The sequence below is a fragment of the Lathamus discolor genome, chromosome 12 (genome assembly GCF_037157495.1).
Source record: "Lathamus discolor isolate bLatDis1 chromosome 12, bLatDis1.hap1, whole genome shotgun sequence".
NCBI classification, from domain to species: Eukaryota; Metazoa; Chordata; class Aves; order Psittaciformes; family Psittacidae; genus Lathamus; species Lathamus discolor.
Genome location: NC_088895.1, coordinates 12,545,656 through 12,565,960, shown reverse-complemented (window position 1 = coordinate 12,565,960; position 20,305 = coordinate 12,545,656). Strand labels below are relative to the sequence as shown.

At 47.4% G+C, this 20,305-nt stretch overlaps 1 protein-coding gene and 1 long non-coding RNA gene across 3 annotated transcripts; one reads left to right on the top strand and one right to left on the bottom strand.

Annotated features, from left to right (window-relative positions):
* The first annotated feature begins 47 nt into the window (after positions 1-47).
* On the top strand, positions 48-1,740 carry LOC136020767 (uncharacterized). Its single transcript, XR_010615476.1, has 2 exons — positions 48-851; positions 966-1,740. It is a non-coding gene; the product is annotated as an uncharacterized LOC136020767 (long non-coding RNA).
* Positions 1,474-14,413, bottom strand: TMEM120B (transmembrane protein 120B). Of its 2 annotated transcripts, none has more exons than XM_065692197.1 (12): positions 14,250-14,413; positions 10,449-10,567; positions 8,769-8,885; positions 7,978-8,037; positions 7,284-7,379; positions 6,111-6,200; positions 5,415-5,480; positions 4,413-4,474; positions 4,071-4,163; positions 3,475-3,539; positions 3,233-3,305; positions 1,474-2,290 (listed from the first exon to the last, which is right to left on the bottom strand). In XM_065692197.1, the coding sequence occupies exons 1-12, from the start codon at positions 14,316-14,318 to the stop codon at positions 2,214-2,216; spliced, it is 987 nt and encodes a 328-aa protein (XP_065548269.1). In that variant the 5' UTR covers positions 14,319-14,413; the 3' UTR covers positions 1,474-2,213. The 2 variants fall into 2 exon arrangements, with proteins under 2 accessions (XP_065548269.1, XP_065548267.1); XM_065692195.1 differs by having other exon boundaries at positions 3,237-3,305.
* Positions 14,414-20,305: the final 5,892 nt, after the last annotated feature.

Below are 20,305 nucleotides of genomic sequence, written 5' to 3'. Positions count from 1 at the left end.
TGTACCTCAAACCTGGTTCTTTTGCACATCCCATGCAGTGAGATTTCAGGAGCAATCACTGTTTTGTAACCACCATAAACCAAACCTGCGAGGGGGAAGGAGGTTTCTGCAGTACAGGTGTTGCTGAAAGATAAGGTCAACTACATCCCATCCTAAGGGAAAACGCATAGGATTCATGGAAAGGTGAGGAGAGAAAACTTTCGGCAAAAGGTTGTAAGCGGTGCATGCCAGGAGCCTATTATTAAACATTACACATAGAGCCTGGTAACTGTCTATCAGAGTTCATGCAGCTTTATCCTCTGCTGGGTACAAGACCAGCTGGTGAAAAACTGGTTTGGAATGAGGCATCATTAGTATTTTAAATGCAGGATAAAGAGATCTTGATCCTTGAAATCTTACTCTTTTGTCCCCTCTCCTTCTCCAGCTTCTTTTTAATCAATTAATTCATTGAATTAATGAATCCCTATTAGCTTAAAATGGAAAACTAAAAACTAAGAAGTTTGCTGACATCTTTGATTATAGAAAAATCATGAAGAGTTGTACATTACAGCCGCTAGAAGAGATCTGTCAGTAAAAGACAAAGAACCACTCCTCACCTTACCCAGTTCGAAACCTGAAACATGAACATGCAGGAAGTGAACGTGTTTACCCTCAGCTCCATGATGAGCTTTCTTCTCTTTTAATCTGAGTTTCTCGTGCTGCAGAACTCGTTACTCACCACGAGCAGAGCTGCCCATCCCTGCAGGTCCACTGCTCCGATCCAGCAGGTTCCAGCATCGCTCTCAGAATAAAACAATTTACAGTTCATAAATGGAGAGTTCAAAGGATGAAACAAACCCCAGACTCACAGGGTATGCAGAAGTCAGAAGGTAACATAGCAAGATACAGCCCAGCTAGCGTGACAGTTGTTCAAAGTATGCAAATTGCATTTCATTATTCCATTTCGATATTGTTCATGCCCACAGGACAGTGACACTGTAAGTTTGCTGCCTTGCAGCAACAGAACTGATGAAACCAGTTCAAGCCTGTGGTGTGGATGTCTTTCTTCAGGAGCACACTCGCTGGGAGGACATCATTCTGGGATCACACTCTGCCAAAGCACGTGCCCAGTGTGGCCTTTGTGCTAGCTCAAAGGCAGGGTTTACTGTTGGGAAGAACACTGCCTAAAGCAGCTCACAGTACTGAGCTGGCCTTAGGAGGTACAGATGTTGCAGCACCCAAAACGAGCTGATTTGGATGAGTAAGTTCAAGCAGCACAAGGAGCTCAGCAGGATGCCAGTACTTAATGTACTGGCAGTACTTAATGCCATCCTCCTGAAAGAGTCTTTACATTCTCTTAATTACTGGTACAAGTGCAGCATCTAAAGGCAGTATTTAGTATTTCTGCTGAGCCTGTCCCCCACCTTTCCAGAACAGTGTTTGAAAAACCAACCCAAAGAGCAAAGTGCATTATTAAAAAGGGGCTGAAGCAGCTGTATGTTGAATGGTTTATTTTAGGTCTGTTCCAGGCCTGGCCAGCTGACCTGGTCTCCTGGAAGAAGGCTAGCAGACTTCCCTGCCATTTAAAAACTGCTTTTGCTTGCTTGGTTTTGTTTCCAAAAGAGGATTTCTCTTCTTTAAATAGCTTCTGAAAAGTGTATATATAGCAGCAATATGGTACAAAGATGAGCTTCTTTTTCACAGTACACACAGGTTGGTATTGCCACTGAGAAATACACCTTCAACAAATGCCTTTAAAAACAGCATTTGGTCTGTGTTACTGACCAACCTGGAGCATTCATAAGCCTTTGCAAATCCAGTACCCAGAATTTAAATAATAAATCAGGAAAAAGTGTTAAATAGCATTCCAGAACTGGAATTACAGTAGATCCCACATTCTCCCAATGCTGGCACTTCAATGGGCAGGTGCATGCTGCTCTATATACAGAAATAAACCCCCAAAAGCAAACATGGTTTGTATTAAATAGACATAAATAGCAGGACTGCAGACTGGAGAGCCATGCTTGCAGTAATACTGAGTCTGTGCTGGCAGAGTCCACATCCTTCACCAAACACGGGGACGATGAGTCCTTCCGAGCTTGTCCATCGTGTAGCTGGGGTTTAGCAGGATCCATCCCAAACCCAGCGCCTGCCATGGGCGGCAGGATGGCAGCCAGCACCCGGGGAGGGGAGAGGGTCACAGCTTCTTCGTTTTGTCTTTGTTCTTCTGGAGTTTAGTGTGCACGACTTTGAGGGTAGTGAGGAAGTTCCCAAGGAAGAGCAGCAGAAATGTGAAAGCCAACACAGAAACCTGGGAGAGAAGAGGAGGGGAAAACAACCAAGATGAGAGCTGAGGGTACTGCTTTGGCCATAGTAAATGAGTTCTGATGGGGCTTTGGTTGGCAAGTCCAGGCATCCATTAGCATGGAGATCCAAGGAGAGAAGATCATAGCACAGTACGTATCCACACATCCAGCTGTGTGGGTTAACAGGAAGGATATTGCTAGCATGATCATTTAAGTAGCATTTACTACTTTCAGTATTATAAGATGGATCATATTTAACACTGCCAGACTCTACCAGACAGTGAAACCAAATCATTAAGTTAAATTTAATGGATTAACATTATGTCCGTGGAACAGCAGTGACACAAGCGTGGGGAACAATATGTTTCTGTGGGAAGGTGTGTTCCTCCTGATTAAGGTGAGCACACAAGTTACTGCAAGATCCAAAGTAAAGACCATCAGATTATGTACACCACTGCACATGTGATGCAGTCCAATCTGGATTTACAGGAGCAATTGTACAGCTGGAAAGACATGTTTGATAGGTGACAGCAACTGAAAACAAGTGGAAGGATCCCTAGAAGCGGGGCAGTGATGGGGACAGTATGTTTTTAAGTGATTCATTGCCATCATTTTTTGGTCATATTTCTGTATCTATAATCCATGGTTCAGCCATAAAGAACCACCAGCAACTCAGCAGCCATTGCTACTAGATGCCCATATACATCAACAATGTGATATTTACCCACATGTTTCCTGCCCCTACACGCTCTGCCTTTCAGTCTGTGCAGTCACCCATGGGTGGCAAGCTTCCCTGCAGTAACTCATATTTTGAGTTCCCTTGTGTAGGCTCTGTGCCACATCATCCTGAGGTGTTTTGATGGAGTCAGATGCCCAAATATCCTTAAGGATGTGGTTATACACCCCCTCTCCCCTTGCTCTGTGCTATTTCTGAGCAGAACCAACACGCACCTGCCATTCTTTGCACTCCTTATGCCTCGACAATCCAAAAAGTGTGACTGCATTATAGAGCTGCCAGAACTACAAAGGAGAGAAAGAAAGAAAAGCAATTTCATTACTAGGAAAACCAAATCAACCAAACCATTAGAAACATCTCTTAAGGGTGCACGTGATCCAAAGCACCTTTTTATGGTGCTGCAGCCATCCAGGCCCCGTATTACAAAGGGAGAAACGGGATTGCCCAACTTACATGCCCAAAGAACAGGAAGGGAAGGAGAAATGTCAGCCCCCGCCACATCCAGGACTGAAATCCTTCTGGAAAAGGTTGACAGAAAAGGCAGAGAGTGAGCATGTAACAGCCAGGACTGGAGCTGCAGCCCTCCCACCCAGACCACCCCATAAGGGCTATTCCTGTCCTGCTCTGCAATAACCTAGCAATTTAAAACATATAAAGGTGTGGTAATGGGAGGATGAAGCTTTGCCTGCCCCATCCCTGGCAGTGTTCAAGGCCAGGTTGGACAGGGCTTGGAGCAACCTGCTCTAGTGGAAGGTGTCCCTACCCATGGCAGGGGTTGGAGCTGGATGAGCTTTAAGGTCCCTTCCAACTCAAACTGATCTGTGAGTCCGCAACCAAAACCTCCACCTTAACCCTCTCAAGAGCTGACAGAGATCAGAGCCTTCTGCTCCCAACCCACAGGGCCCAAGGAGGGGGATAAAAGCCTCACCCTTAGGACACTTGGCAGGGCAGGGGGGTGGCAGCTCTCTCAGGAGGCCACACAGCCCCTCTCCCTATCACTGCATCCAAAACCTGTGCAAATCATCACAAAGTACTGCAGAAGATCTCACCTACTGTGAGGTCCAAGTGGTTTCTCTCCCCCAGAGCACGGAGCCGATAAAGACAGCCCCTTTGGTAATAATACTGTAAGAACTGAACACAACCTGGAGAAGGAGAGAGAAAACATCACTGCATTGGCTATTCAGAAGCACAATAAAGGTATCAAATCATTTTAATAATGTTTAATCTAAGAGCATTTACATTAGTGTTTATCTTTGCACCCTGCATATTTGTTATATTTATATTCTCACAGTTTAATACTCCAACATTTACCAAGCAGAAGTGTTTTCTTCTAAGCACATAAGACACAAAGCTCTTTTAGCCCATGAAATAGCAAGGGAAGAGATACTCACTCTGAAATATTGAAAATGCTAAAAATTGACTGCGAAACATCTGATACATGAGTCCATCTGGCCTGAAAGCAAAATACAAAGAAGGTCTATTTGTTTGATCAAAAGCAGATGATGCAGTGCCCTTCCCCTTCACCACCATGCCAGATCCCATTAGCAAATGAAGCAAGCAGCTGGTACCCAACCCGCTCCACCCCATCGGGAGCCCAGAGAGGATGCTACAGCCTCATATCCCAACTCTGGTGTGTAGGAAATGCTCTCATCGATCAGGTTTCCCCTCTCCAACATGTATAAATGCTGCCCCTTCTTATTCATTTGCCTATCACAGCTTTCTCTAGGCAGCAAAGCCATTCAGCAGCACCTGCATGGTTGTGCTCCTTATCCCAAAGGTAGCTCAGGACAGTCAGAGGACAAAGGACCTTCTGCTCCTGTCACTACATCATCCCCTCACAGACTGAGGACCAGAAACATTTGTTGTTTCAAAACAACCTTTAATTATTAACTCATCAGTTCATGCCAAAGTGGAGATAGGTTGCACAGGGGCCTGTCCTGCTGTACGACTGCACTGTTTGACCAACACCACCACCCCTTGGAAGGTAACTTGCATGTTTGGCTTTATATTCTGTTTGTCATCTGGGTTCAGTGAAGGCACCAAACAGATTCATTTTGTGGTGTCCTCCCTCTAAAGCAAAGCGATGATTGTTTGCTCAGTTAACACAGAGACAGAAATCAAGGCACTTGCAGAGATTTGGCCACCATCAGCATAACTATGGCTGAGGGTTTGGGTTGGCTTCTGTCTTTTTTCGCTCAGCAATGTGAATACAAAGTTGAAGTGTTGTATTTATCACTGAAAACATCTGTAACATCAGACAAAAACTAAGTCTGAAGCTTCACCATGTGCCCCTATGGCCACAGCTCTGTGGTCATGCTGGATTTACATACTCAGATGATGCAAACACCATGAAGCAGGCGTGAAGCACCTCGAGCAGGCGAGAGCAGACTCACCATGTCAGCATTACTCCAGACAGGAACGTGGAAACGTAGTGATGGGAGACCCACCAGCCTTTGATCCTGAACAGACAAAACGTGGCAGTTAGACTAGAAACATTGCACGCTGTTAAGCCTGGCTTTACATTTACAGACAAAAAGTGATTCTGACTTGGGAGGGGGGAATGTCAGGAAACAAAACAGATGGCACAACTCAAGCAAAAGGGCTGTGGAACACTGTCCTGGCAGCATGGCTTAATCTGGGCCACGAATCCGCAACTGCTGGAGGGAGGCTCAGGACCAGAACGCATCCTGCATGCTCCCACAAGCTCTCCAGCACAGCAAGCAGCGGCAGCCCCTGCAGCATGAGGTACCACAGTGACTAATGATGTGCAACCCACACAGCCTTTTTGCTTTCCAAGCCAGTAAGTGACATTTTCAAGTCCTTCCTATGAGGTGGCTGCTTCTTTCAGACACGAATGCTGCAGAAAGGCCAGAAAATAATACTGAAGTACAGGGTGGTAGTGTGGCAGAACCTTCTCCTCCCTCCCCAGGCCTCAGGGGGTCACATCTGTGTTGGGAAGCAACCAGGAAGGGGGATGGAGACAAGAGACCCTGCAAAGAGCCATCAGCATCTTGGTTTTGCTGGGCTTCAGTGCTAAGCTGAATCCTCTTTTGTTGCTTGTTTTCTTGTGTCTGCAGGTGGCACAGTACCTTGATCCATTGCTAATGAGAATGCTTTCCCGTATCGTCAGCGTGCAGTAATACCACACTAACAGAAAGTTAAACACTTCATCTGTCACCCTGGTAAACAGAAAACACACACAGTAAAAGAAATGCTGTTAATTATAAGGACACATTCAAAGAAAACCCCTATTTTTCCTCCCTCCCCTTGGGCAAATGAAACCTGCCCAAGTGAGGCCACAGACACAAAACCCCGGTCCTGAACATCTCTAACCCACATGCAGAGCTGCACACAGCAGCAGCACCCCAGGCTCTGAGCCCTTTCTTCTGGGAAGGGCCTCGTGATACAGCACTGCAGATCTTTAGCTGACAAGCAGGTATGCAGAGATGACATTAATCCCTTCTGAAGGAGAGAAAGCACCATGAAAGCAGCAGATGATCCAATTTAGAGAGGCATTTCCAGGCTAATTTAATGAGGAGATTCCATGAGATCTATATAAATCCAATCAACTAAAAGAGCAGAAGTGCACTACACTCTAGGGAGGGAAAAACCCCAACAAACCAACTTGATTTTGCCATTTGCAAACCTTTCCAGCCAAAGGGGTTCGGGGCAGCGCCTGCATAGGGCAGCATCATTCCCTGGTACAACCTTCCATTCACCCAGACCCACAGAGACCTCAGTGGAAGAGCCCAGCTCCAACACCACCTGTTTTTTAAGCCAAACTGAATAGCAGCTTGTTTGTGCTCATTTTATCACAACCTAGAGATAAAATTCCAGGTGTGATCATTTCATGCAAATCTTCTCGTTGCCTTCCCAACCCCAGAGCTGCAGCATGATGCCAGCCCCTGCCTCAGACAATGCATGAGCAAAGCAACTGCTCATTCCCAAGCACAGTGTGATGCCAGAAAAACAACAGATCAGGGCACATGATCATAGAACAGTTTGGGTCAGAAGGGACCCTGATGTTGGGCTTCTCTTAGTTATGAGAGACTCCAAGCAAAGTTAAACAAGGGAAAGCAAGTAGGTAAAACACAGCTCCTGCCACTGCTGAAGAGGTGCAGAAGCTGTTAGGATGTCCAACTGCTCCAAGCCTAATCACTGCCAGAGCCTGTCTCGCCACCTCGTCTTAACAGAAGAGAAGTTCGCTCAAACCCAGCACACTTCTATTCAAAATACCCGATTAGAAGTAGTTTGCAGCTTACCTGTAGTGGAGAATAAACCTGCAGGTGACGGCCCCGAGTAACAAGATTATTGTCAGATACAGTTTGAACTTCTCGTACTCATCTTTGTAGGCAAACCTGGAAGGGAAGAGAAGGACTCAAAAGGGTGTTTTATTGAACATGGCTTCACTGTTTTCAAACCAAATACAAATCCCCACGCCAAGCCCAGAGACAGGCAGTGCTTGAAACACTCAGAAAACCAGCAGACAGCAGTGAAAGGCAGCGCTCTGCCCGCAGGGTCCACGATGCTGCTGCATGGTCCATTATGCTGCAAGACAACAGCTTAAGTCCATCAGAGCTGGTTTCTGGGGTTTAGATTTTAAAAGAAGACTTTTAAAATCTAAGATTTTTATTTTTTTTCCCGAAAAAAAGATATTAAAACCCATAAATCTCAGTTTCTGGAGCACCATATGCCTGGAAGTCACAATACCACTTTCATTGCAACCCCTGCCTTATACAATTAAGGCAACAGGCTGGGCTGGCCTTAAACACAAGTGATTGTCCATCAGAGTCATATGAAGCATTAGCTTGGCCCATGTCATGGTCCAACTTGCCCACCTTCAACATTTCATCTATCGGACCCAAGAGAAATCCATTCCTGTCTCTGGACTTGAGTCCACACCCACAGCTGGCCCCAGAGAAACCCAAATCCACACGTGCAGGAACACTCACTCACTTTGCTTGGTTACTCAGGAGAGTTACATTCACATTTCCCAGGACCAGATTTAAGTACAAGCTGGAAGACAGAAAACAAAAGCAGACCCAAGTCATTCCTTTTATTTCAACACCACAGGATGACCTAGATTGGAGCAGATGAGACCAGTGTCTCTGTAGGGTTTTAATTAAGGCAAACTGGAAAAATACCCAATAGAACAGGATTTAAACAGGAAAGATTGGTCAGCATCTCCAAGAAATTACAGAAAAGCTTTATTTTCCTGGTCCCTTTTCTGTGCTACAGCCTAAGGGCAGGATTTGTAGTGTGCACGGTCCAAAACAAGTAATAACAGGGAGAAATGGGAAGAAAAGACTCCAACAGAAACATCCGAGGGGCTGCAGCATCACACAGCCCTTGACAACAGAAAGAAATCTGTCCTCGCAGCCCCACCTGAAGCAAAGTATAGATATTGGAGTGGCTGAAAACACCATTTAAACATCACAGAGAGAAGAATCCTTGCACTGATTTGGTCTTTTAAAAATGAGCACAGGACATCAGTGTGGAACAGTGAAGTGCAGGATCTCCCTTAAATGCAGGGTCACTTTTATCTGAACAAGAAAACCTGCGCTGCCTACACGCTGTACATTTACATACGCTTCCAGCTAATGAGCTGTGTACAAGTGACACAGCAGCTCAGCAAGAGATTTATGACTAATCCGGTTTCACATGTATTTCTTCAACACGCACATTATCCTTTGGGAACACCACTGCTGTGATAAGCAGCACGCGTGCCTCCCCGGCAAAGCACGTACCCATTCTTCTTTGGCAAGTAGGCTTCCATGTCAAAGAAGGCATTTTGCCTCTCCTTGATCTGGCTGCTGATCTCCTGAATGAGAGCAAACTCTTCAGGACTCGCTCTGGCCTTGCACCTGCAAGAGAAGGCAAATGGCATCTTAGGGTGCATTAGAAAGGGAGTGGTTAGTAGGTCAAGAAGAGGTTCTCCTCCCCCTCTACTCAGCCTTGGTGAGGCCGCATCTGGAATATTGCGTCCAGTTCTGGGCCCCCCTGTTCAAGAAGGACAGGGAATTGCTTGAAGGAGTCCAGCGCAGAGCCACAAAGATGATTAAGGGAGTGGAACATCTCCCTTATGAGGAGAGGCTGAGGGAGCTGGGTCTCTTTAGCTTGCAAAAGAGGAGACTGAGGGGTGACCTCATCAATGTTTACAAATATGTAAAGGGTAGGTGTCAGGATGATGGAGCTAGGCTTTTTTCAGTGATATCCAGTGATAGGACAAGGGGCAATGGGTGTAAACTGGAACATAGGAAGTTCCACGTTAACATCAGGAAGAACTTCTTTACTGTAAGAGTGACAGAGCACTGGAACAGGTTGCCCAGGGGGGTTGTGGAGTCTCCTACACTGGAGATATTCAAGGCCCGCCTGGACAAGTTCCTGTGTGATGTACTGTAGGTTACCCTGCTCTTGCAGGGGGGTTGGACTAGATGATCTTTTTAGGTCCCTTCCAACCCTTGGGATTCTGTGATTCTGTGATTCTGGTCATGTTTTTACCTCCTTTTTTGTTTACAGGAAAATAACATCACCTTAAACCCCACGCCATTAAAAAACAAACCATGTGAGTTGACGCCATTGTGCACTTCGCTGCTGTGTTTCTGCAGCACCATTTGTCCTCATGGCTTTATTTCACTGCCAGGTTCATGTCATTGTAGGTTATTTTAACTAGCTGGTTTATAAATCAGCTTCTCCATCTCAGCTCAGTGACAGGATCCTGTACTTCTTCCCTAGCAGAACACTTAGGGAATATCGTGCTTTTTTGCAGGGATTTCTTCCACTTTGGGAACTTTGTGTGTGGTTTCAGGCACTGCCATTGCAGAGGCTGCAGCTCTTCAGGCATGAAACATTTCAGGATGCAGCAAACACAGCTGATGATTTACTGACAAACTGGGGTTTTACCAATTAATGGAAAACAGAGAGCAGTGCACAGCAGTGCTGGCAACCCCTGGTGTTGGAGGTGGTGGATTCAGAGCTGCACACAAGGAATTTAGGCTGTGTACAGGCTGCGAGCAGCCAGAGACAGGTCCCTCCTGTAAACCCACCAGCAGCAAGTTACACCTTTGGATTCAGGGATTGATGCTGCTCTTCCTGCACAGCTTACGGAGCAAAGCTTTGCTCACCTAGCAAGACAAGTGGACCAAAATCTGTACAGTCCTGCAGCGTACAGCACGTACTGCAAGGATGCAAATCCACACAGGTTTTGATCCTCAAAGATCATCATTATTTACAGGACTCCATCCCTCATGGGGTTATGAACAGTGACCTGGCTGTGATAGATGGAGGTGAATCAAGAACAATACGGAGCAAAATCAGCACTGTAACACAGATTGTGTATTTAAATGCTAAAAATCCAAACATTTCAGCCCTTTGGGAAGGGGAAACATCCAATCCCCATCTCCTCCACCCTCCGGGTCTCCTGTTACCGTTGCAGGCTGTGCTTCAGATCCCTTAGTGTCTTCTTCTGCCGGTGTATGGAGCTGCTGCAGGCTGTCTGCAAGCCAGTGACTTCTTCCAGTTTCTGTCTGTAAACTTTGTGTGTTTCCTGCAGGAGAAGAGGAGACAATTGGTAGGAAGAGCCCTTCTAGGTTACACACTGCAGTTGGTCCTTGCCTCCGAAGGAAGCAAGTAAAACCCTTTGTTTCTGGCAGTCAATACGCACCCCTGCAAAGAAGCAAGGAGGAGGCGATGCCAAACCAGCCCAAATCCAGCACAGCTGAAATGGACACTCACAAAAGTCCTGCAAAAGGAAGAGCGTCCTCTCTACACATCTCGTTTTCTCTTCTCAATAAACTGTTCCACTTGGGAACTCCTCATTCCCATCCCACCCTGTAACAAAGCCCCTAATCTTCCATTTAATCCCAATCTGGCCCCATCAAATGGGTGGCTAAATCACAGCGCAGGAACTGATTTCACATGCAGACTAAATTTGAGGGGAAAAAAAGAAAGATGAGGACCCAGAGCAGAAAAGAAAAATCACACAAATCCATGCCTGGGGGTTTAGGCACCCCCCAGCCACCACTGCCATCTCCACCAGAGGCATGTTCGAGCAACCAACTGTCCCATCTTCTGCTTTAAGAGCTTAACCCATCCCCTCCCGGTGGCATTAGATGCTCCTTGAGAAGAACTTCTTGATCTCAGCTCGTTGATCCTCTGAAGCCCCCCATCAGTGTTTGACTGGGCATAACGAGGATGTGCTGGCCAACTGCAAGCCCACCAAAAGGTGCCTCTCACACCCCTCCGCTCTGTTTGGGGATAAACATACTCTGCTTTTCCACCCTTTGCAATGATTTCAGCGCTTTCCCAAGTGCAGGGAAAGCTCAGGAACGGCTGACCAGGCACCAAGGAATGTCCTCTGGGCAAATTTTAAGATCTAAAGTAACTTGGAAAACAAGAGTTGACAGAGTTAGTGCCAAGAGAAGGTGTGGGTTAAATAGATATTTGCACTTGCTGCTTTATCTACCAGCACATCAAGGACCACAGAAAATTACCACTGGTTTTCCCAGTGCATAACCATGGTGGTAAAACCATAAAAACCAAGTCTTTGCTCTCCTCCTCATTAGGACCAAGCTGGTAACTGCTCATTATTCACAAGAGCAATGCAAAACAAGCTCTGGTATCCAATTAAAAACCCTAACAACCAAACTAACCACGTCCAGACACTGCAGCTCCAATCAGTTCAGGACTGGGTTGGCTTTGCTTAGCACAGGCAGGACTTTGGGGCTCCATGGATTGCACAGTAACTTGTTCTGCTTCTCTAGATGTCACGCAACGAAGTCTTTTAAAAGACTGGTTCAAAGGGTGTGAGAAGCTCCTTTCGCCAGAAGAGTGTTCAAGTATTTATTGGAAGCACAAACAGACAAGCTGAGAGCTGGTAAATTCTTCTGCTAGCCAAAAACATCAGGATAATTACTTCAAAATGACACTGGTATTTCGAACATAACATTTGCTAGTAGTGCACTTATTTATTCATCAAGAGAGGCAACTACTTAGAAAGGGGACTTACTGACAGCACAGGGAGCTCAGCACTGCCTTTACATTAACACTTACAACCCACAGGCCAAATTCCTGCCCCAGGGGTCAGGTTAAGCTCCAGCTCCCTCCCCATACAGGAAACAATATGCATGGAAAAACAAAGGACCCATGCACCAAGGAGAGGAGTATCTCTGCCCTGAGTTCAATTGCTCCCAGCAAAGACATGGCGGTTGTCTCCACACCTGAATGACAAGATTTACACCACCAGGACCCTGACTGCCCCAAGGGGATGCTCAGTGCAGCAGCATCAGCCCCTTTGAAGCCCTTCAAGTCAAAGCTCCCCAAATACAAGTGTACCCCCAGTTCTCCTTACCAGCCACCCAGCACATTTGGGGCAGAAGCTACGACCAGAGTCCAAGCTGCTCCTCTCCAGGAGGAGAACACAGCCCCTGACCCAGAACTTACATTGCAACTATAAAATGAAACCGGGTATGAGTGCAATGAAGCTGAGATTGTTTTGCCCCATGGGGTCAGGGCTGCTCTCAACACAAAAAAATCTACCTAACATCAATTTGTTTCCCTCCTGGCATTGAACAAGGGACCCTTTTAATGGGAGTGACCAAAGTACCTTGGAAAACACCATGGGGCTCTTTGGGCAGCTTCTGTACGGACCCAGACCAGCATTTCCAGCTGAAGATGAAAGCCACATCAGCCAAATACAGTGTCGAAGGAGGGTGATGCAGGCACAGAGGGGGTAAAGCTGCTACTAGGAAAACCAGGATCCTCAAGAGCAAGAGATGCTGCGAGTGCATCCAAAAAGCCATGTGCAAGGGCAAGCATGAGCAGATACGCACATGTGAGTTCTTTCTTACTCAAGAGTTGGGTTTTCTACGCTAATACATCATGGTTTGACTTGAATCCAGCTCAGAAGCATAGAGCTGTCCTCCAAAACCACATTTAAGCACCACCAGCATCTCACAGGGCTGGAGATGACAACACTGATTTCAGACACAAAGCCCACTTGTGCACCCTGAAGCTCTCAGATAATAGATGTTATTCCAGCTCTTCACCTCCACAGCACTATCTGCTCGGCAGTGACACCTCCAGCAGCTGCCACCACATAGAAAGCACTTCTATTTTCCTTTTAGAGATGGGGAAACTGAGGCAGGCGTTAAGTCATCAACGTTTTGCTGTGGTTTTGATGAGACCTCAGCAAACTGCTGGGCCAGAAGGCCAGTGAGCACACACAGCAAACAAGTGATCAACAAAACCACACCAGCTGGTGCTCCCCCCAACGCCCAACCACCACCTTTCCTTCTGCTAACAAGCCCACAACCTGAGCTGACTGTAATGGAGACAACGAGCTAAATCTGGAAATCACACTGCATTTTTTCTCCTGTGGTGCACGTTCTGTTTAACAGCCTGAAAGAGGCAAAAACAGCCCCGGGGAGCCTCAACAGCCGGTGCTTTAAAACTGCCTTAAAGATGTAAAGCACATGTGTAGGTGCAGCGTTGATGACATACAGGGAAGGGAAGGCTTCTGGAGGTAAAAGCTTTTTGCAAGAACAGCTCTCAGCCCCTGCTCTGAAGTCTTTCTGCCCCTCAATGCACTTTTACAAGATGGAAAACATCATTTGAATCTTTCATATCCCACCACAGGAAATTAAAGTCCGGTCAGGAGATGTTGACAGCCCTGGTGCTACTTGTACTGCTCTTTGTGCAGTGCTATGGGTGCACAAAACCACCAGGTGCCCCTTTTCCATCCTTGCTCCAGCAGCAGGAACCGTAGCACCGTGTCCCCTCGGCGCCTCATCAGAGGAACCCGGGGCACGGCCATGGTTTAGTCTGGGATGCTCCATGCACACACAGCACCCAGCTAGGGGAACCGGGGCACAGCGTGGTTTTGAGGTGCCGGCCAAGGACGCGCATCCCGTGCACAGCTCCGCTTGGTGGAGGCCCTCGGGCCTGGGCAAAGGCGCCCTACACGCGTGTCCCTGCGGAGCGCAGCCCGCCCGGGCCGGGGGCTGAGCCTTCCCGCAGCCCCGCGAGCTGCTCCCCAAGGCAGCGGGACCCCGCTCTACCGAGGCTCCCTCCCAGCCTGCAGCAGAGACGAGCGCGGGGGAGAACCTCACGCCGCTAAAGCAAAGCCGGGGAGGGCGACACGGGACGGGGCGGCGCGGCAGGCACGAAGCCGGGCAAGACACGGCGACAGCCCGCACGGCCCCGGGGCCCCGCCGCCCGCCAGAGCTCACCTGCAGCTGCTGGAACTCCTCTCCCAGCTCTCGCCACTCCCGGCGGCACCGCTCCAGCTGCACCCTCATGGCGCTGACTCGGGGCCGGAGCAGCGCAAACGGCAACGGCAACGGCAGCGGCGTGAGCCCGCACCGGGGCCGCGGGGAGGGCCACGTGCGCCCATGACGTCATGGCGCGGGGCTGGGCGCGGCGCCGCGGTGGCGCGCGCCAACCCGCCCTACCCGCCCCGCCCCGCCCCGTCTCCCGCCCGCGGGCGCCGTGCTCGTCGGTGGCCGCTCCCGGCAGCCATGGGGGTCCCCGCGGCGAGCGGTCACCGGGGAGCGCGTCCCCTTCAGTCCCGTCCCCTTCAGTCCCGTCCCCTTCAGGCACGCTCCCCGCGGCCATCGCTCCCCTCAGTCACTGTTCCCCTCAGCCTCCGCTCCCCTCAGCCATCGCTCCCCTCGGCCGCGCTGCCCTCGGCCACGCTCCCCTCAGCCATGGCTCTCCTCAGCCACACTCCCCTCAGCTGCATTCCCCTCAGCCATCGCTCCCCTCGGCCATTGCTCCCCTCGGCCACGCTCCCCTCGGCCATAGCTCCCCTCAGCCGCACTCCCCTCAGCTGCACTCCCCTCGACCATAGCTCCCCTCGGCCATTGCTCCCCTCGGCCACTGTTCCCCTCAGCCATCGCTCCCCTCAGCCACACTCCCCGCGGCCATCGCTCCTCTCAGCCATCACTCCCCTCAGTCACTGTTCCCCTCAGCCACACTCCCCTCAGTCATTGCTCCCCTCAGCCATGCTCCCCTCAGCCACACTCCCCTCAGTCATTGCTCCCCTCAGCCATGGCTCCTCTCAGCTGCACTCCTCTCAGCCACACTCCCTCGGCCATCGCTCCCCTCAGTCACTGTTCCCCTGAGCCACACTCCCCTCAGCCATCGCTCCCCTCAGCCATGGCTCCTCTCAGTCACTGTTCCCCTCAGCCATGCTCCCCTCAGCCATGCTCCCCTCGGCCACACTCCCCTCAGCCACGCTCCCCTCAGCCATGCTCCCTTCAGCCACACTCCCCTCAGCCATCGCTCCTCTCGGCCACGCTCCCCTCAGCCGCGCTCCCCTCAGTCACTGTTCCCCTCAGCCACGCTCCCCTCAGCCATCACTCCCCTCAGCCATGTTCCCTTCAGCCATCGCTCCTCTCAGCTGAGCCCGTAACCCTTTTCCATCTCCTGGGAGATCACGGCTGTTTGTATAATCTCATTATTTCAATCACGTCTTCGGGAATAAAACCAAAGCGAGGTAAAATAACAGCGAGTTCTTTTAACTTGATCTAGAGAATTTGTTTAGGCTGGAGAATGTGATTTGACTTGCCAGGAATAGAAACTGCATATTTTAATTAGGTTCTTCAGTTTTAAAAGGACTCTAATTTCTGAGCTGGGAGTTATTAAATAAAATATCACATCATATATATATATATCACCGGCTATAGCCCTGAGTGACCAACATTCCCATATCCACATTCTCAGCGTTTGTTTTATCTAACTATCAACTTCTCCTGCGGTTTTCAGGCTTTTTTTTCATGCAATTTTTCATTCTACAACTCAAACATGCTCCAAAACCAGATTTCTTGAGAAAAAAAAAGACCCAACAAATCTGAAGAAACGTTCACCCTTTTAACTTTGCACCGAGTTTTCAGATCAGTGCTCTCCTTAACACAGAGCCTGCGAAAAGGAAGAGGGTACTCGCTAATCCAGAAAGCCTGTGGAAAACTGCAGCCCAACGGGGTTTGTACCCTGAGAGAGCTGCTCCCAGCAAAAAGGGGGGAAGAACTGGAAAGAAACCCTTTCCCACAAGGCTGCCTCTGACGCCAAAGTCAACCAGAGACATATGCATCTCAGACCTTTCTGTTCCTCCTAAATCCTGCTAATAACAAGTCTTAGAGTGGTGGGGTAACTCCTTCAGTGTTGCACCCACTCGGTGCTGATCCAGCTAAACCTGACATACACTTGGTTGGTGTCCAAGACCCTCCCACCTCTTCCTCTGGCTTTTCTTTGGAATAGAGCAGCAATAAAACACACATCTGAGCATCCTACTTCCACAGTATGTTGTTGTCACATTTCTCACCTTTAAAGAATTCCAACATATGTTCCTCTAAACCTTTTCCTTCTATTTATTCTACAAAGTTCCCAAAATAAGCTTAAGATATTGATTCTGACAGTTCTCAGTTGGTTTGGGCAATTCACTTGGGTGATTCCCCAAGCTTTGTGAGACCAAACTTAGCTTAGAGCAGCTGCCTCCTTTCATTGCAGAAATGATTGCTTTCAGAATACTGAGGTCCTTTGGATTTATCTAACTGAAAAAAGCCCTTCCTCTTTAAACATCACATGTTGTGGGACCTTGCTCCATAAATGAAGTGCTTCTGGGCATGTTTCCCCACACACCCTCCCATTGCTCAGTTTGCTCTTCAGTGTGTCCAACCTGGAATAAAGTTGAGAGCTGAAAGTCTATTGCAATGAATTGTATTGGCAGATTCATGGGCTAAGCTAAAGAATGATTTACACCGAGCTTCTTTTTGGTCTTAATAAATGTGGAGTTTAATCAAATGCCAGACAACTGAAGCAACAATGGTACAAACAGCAACAGAACTGAGGCTGCATCAATCCCAGGTGGACGAAGCTGTGCTGGCGCTCCTCAGTGATCAAGGTCTATGAGAGTAAAACAAGAAAGCAGTTTTAAAAATAATAATTAAAAACCAGCCAAGAAGGAGATTTGGGGCCTAATTCTGGCTGGAAAGGCTGGAACAAGGGAAATTGCACCAAAGCAAAACCAAGTTCTCCTCCCAGCCCGTCGTAACCTGGATTTTGACCCTACTTTTCACAGTGGCCTCAAAATCATGCAACGATTGAACATTTGTTTGCAAGGAAAAGTCAAAGGTTCCTTGTAAGTGTTAATGACTTCCCAGCCATGTTCTGATTCATTCCAGGGTAAGGATGTAACACACATTTCTCCTGCTCTGTGTTCGCAATCACATTGCAAAGACAATTGTGTTTGCATGGCTGACCTCCGATCTCCTATCCACACGACAGCTGTTTCTAACGCTTGTAATTGAGCCAATATTTCTTCATCAATATTTTCCTGTGTTTGTAATTCTGGTACGGTATCAGTCAATACCTCTCTTACAGTTTCTGCTGTTTGAACAGACTCAGTTAAGGCTGCCATTGCCGCTGTGGTAGAGGTTAAAATAATGATGGCAGATACAATGATAAATTTTAACCATTCTAGAAAACGCTTTACTCTTTTTCTAGGGGAACCTAATTCTTCCTGTCATATCCTAGTAAAATGAGTTAACCCATCACTTTCTTCCCAGTGACACAGAAATCCACGTTTTATTAAATCCACAAATTGTTAAATTCACAGGAATCCACATTTCAGATCGTCTTCGTAATACAATCAGATTTTTAAAAGATTGACTTCTAATATGGTTAGAGACACCTGTGTGATAACTTACATGAGTTAGGTTCATATGATACGAGTGATTTTTCCTAACAATCATTAAATCTTTAGCCAAAACAAAAATATATGGATGCGTGGCACAAATAACAACATTCTCCTTAGTTGCTTTCGTTACATTGGCTGTGACATTATCTAAATATAAATGTTGCAATTGCCTTTCCATAAAAGCAAAACCCAGTCTCCAAATATTTGTTTGCAAAGCTGATGCTGTGTCATTTAAAGACTCGAAAAATTGCAACACAGCTCCTGCTGATCCCCCGTTAGGCTATGCCAAACTGTGGTTATGTTTACCAAAGGGTACTGTGGTATTTAGTTCTCTATCCCATAATTGCCCATAAAGGTCCCAGTCGGTCATTGCATACATTGCTGGTGTTGGATTTCTAGGATACCTTCCCAGGCACGCATTCCATGTCATAGGTGAGGTAAATGTTAATTTGCAAAGTCTACAGCGAAGGAGATCAGGAATTTGCCTATCCCAGGACGTTTTATTAAATTGATATTTATTCCCTTTTATTCCTGGAATAGTGACAAGTGTATATGAACGATGAATCTGACCTTCTTGAGCAATCAAGTGTTTTTGAGGTTGTATTTGAACACAGCCATTCTCTGTGTCATTACTAATTGTTAGGCAAAGGGGAAACAAATCAATTACATAAAATGAGGTATTCATTTCATGCATTTAACTGGGCACCATTCAATGCCAGCCAGGCTCCACTGATCCAATCAGTACCATTATTGCTGAGAAGTGGTGACGGATCCCACCAGGAAAGAGGCCGGAAACTTGATGGATTCAGGATATGAGTTCAATGCAGCTGAGTCAGAACAACAGTTCCTGATGACCATACCGTAAGTACACAGGTATTCATATAACTTCCACCCTAAATAATGCCAAGGTGGTTTTGTTTGAACCTTTTCCTCTGCCACTATCAGTCCTTATTTCTGTAAGTCATGGATCAAGTAAATATATATTGAGTTTCAAACATGTCTATAACTTCTAGTAAGCAAATAGCTTGGACTTGCAGTTCAAAAACTTCGGGCAGCCTGTGCTGTTTAAAAATAAACAAGTGAAATGGGCTGAATGAGCTGATTATTTCAACTGACAAACCCTCAGTTAAGTGCAGTGCAGTATAAGGCTGAAATATTCAAAATCATACTTTTCCTGAAGGGGCTATTTCTAGTTGTAATTTAAGGCTGTAGTTTTTGGGCTGCAGTAAGCATTTTTTCTTCTCCCTCATGGGTTTGTCTCATTTCCTTCACAACCCCCTGTCCCCACTTTCCCCATACAACTGGCCACAGGAAAACACAGGAATGATTGTCCTCAGTAATTCTTAGGCTCTGCCCAAAACCAGCACGTGTTTAAGTGAATGAGTGGGAATAAATCCTTCCTGAGCATCTTCATTTCATTTCTAATATCAGGAAATATTTTCTCTTGTGTAAGTATTTCCTAACTTCGTCAACTTCCATAGTTTTCTGTCTGTTTTCTCTGCTTAGAGAAGTCTTTGACTTCCACCTGCATCCTGCATCCCTGGATTTAGGGAGATGCAGAGTCATCCAGCTGCACCAGCACATCCTCTGCCCATCCTGACTACAGCCGAGACAGTCCTGGATGAAACAGTCCTACAGTTTCACTATTTCCCATGTTCCCTGTTACTCCCGGTTGCCATCAAACCTGACAGATCTTTCCCTGCTTCCAGTTGAAACTGCACATTACCCCAGCACTCACCATCCCCTCCTGTGCACCTTCTGTCCCACCCAAGTGTGGATACAGTGTTTAAGCCACCTTAAATGCTGCAGACACTGAAGATGGCAAATGGGTACCCATCAGGGAATACCAAGCTGTATCCCACCTCCTCAGAGGCTCCAACATCCCCCACCTATCTCAACATTTCTACCATCCAGCCTGCATCTAACCCTCCATCCTGGTACACTGTGTTGTGTACCAAAAATGTGATAAAAGGATGGGAATAAACAAGTACCTTTGGCTCATGGGAGTGACACAAGAACTTTGGTTTATATTTAAAATATGCACTGTTAATTAGCTGTTAGGGAAGATTATTACAGACACCCACAAGACCATAATAGCAACCCCTGCTGGCTGGGGCTGCAAAAGAAATGTAATGGATGTGGGAATTAGTGTCAGATTTATTCAGATTTCTCTTTTAAGCACTCTGATGTGCATTTTCAGGTGGGTTCTCCTTTGTCTTCTGACATTTGCAAGGCTGATTTCTTTGTTACCCATCAGTACTGTAATCAGTGCTTTCATTTCCAGCCTTCTGCTGCTGCACGTACTAAAAAGAACAAGCAGAGGTGAAACACTTGGTCCTTATCAGCTTTTCATATCGTGCTGGATAATCCTTAACTCGCAAACACACAGTTCCACGGAGTGGCGTGCGCTTGACGGCTCCGGCTCCGGCTCCGGCTCCATCCTTCGTGCTCCCCATGTACCACCACATCCATCTCCATCCGCAGTCGCAATCCAGCTGCTCCCGTGACCCTTCGCGCAGGAGCCTGGCAGAGTTGCTATGACGACCTGACGATGCAGCCGCAGCACCCAGCCTGAACCCAGCGCAGGTC

Coding starts and splice junctions, on each gene's coding strand:
- TMEM120B (XM_065692195.1), bottom strand. CDS start 14,318: ATGAGGGTGCAGCTGGAGCGGTGCCGCCGGGAGTGGCGAGAGCTGGGA. Junction 7,380..7,977: donor CTCCTGAGTAACCAAGCAAA/GTGAGTGAGTGT, acceptor CTTCCCTTCCAG/GTTTGCCTACAAAGATGAGT. Junction 2,291..3,236: donor AGGAGTGCAAAGAATGGCAG/GTGCGTGTTGGT, acceptor CTTCTCTCCCAG/GTTTCTGTGTTGGCTTTCAC.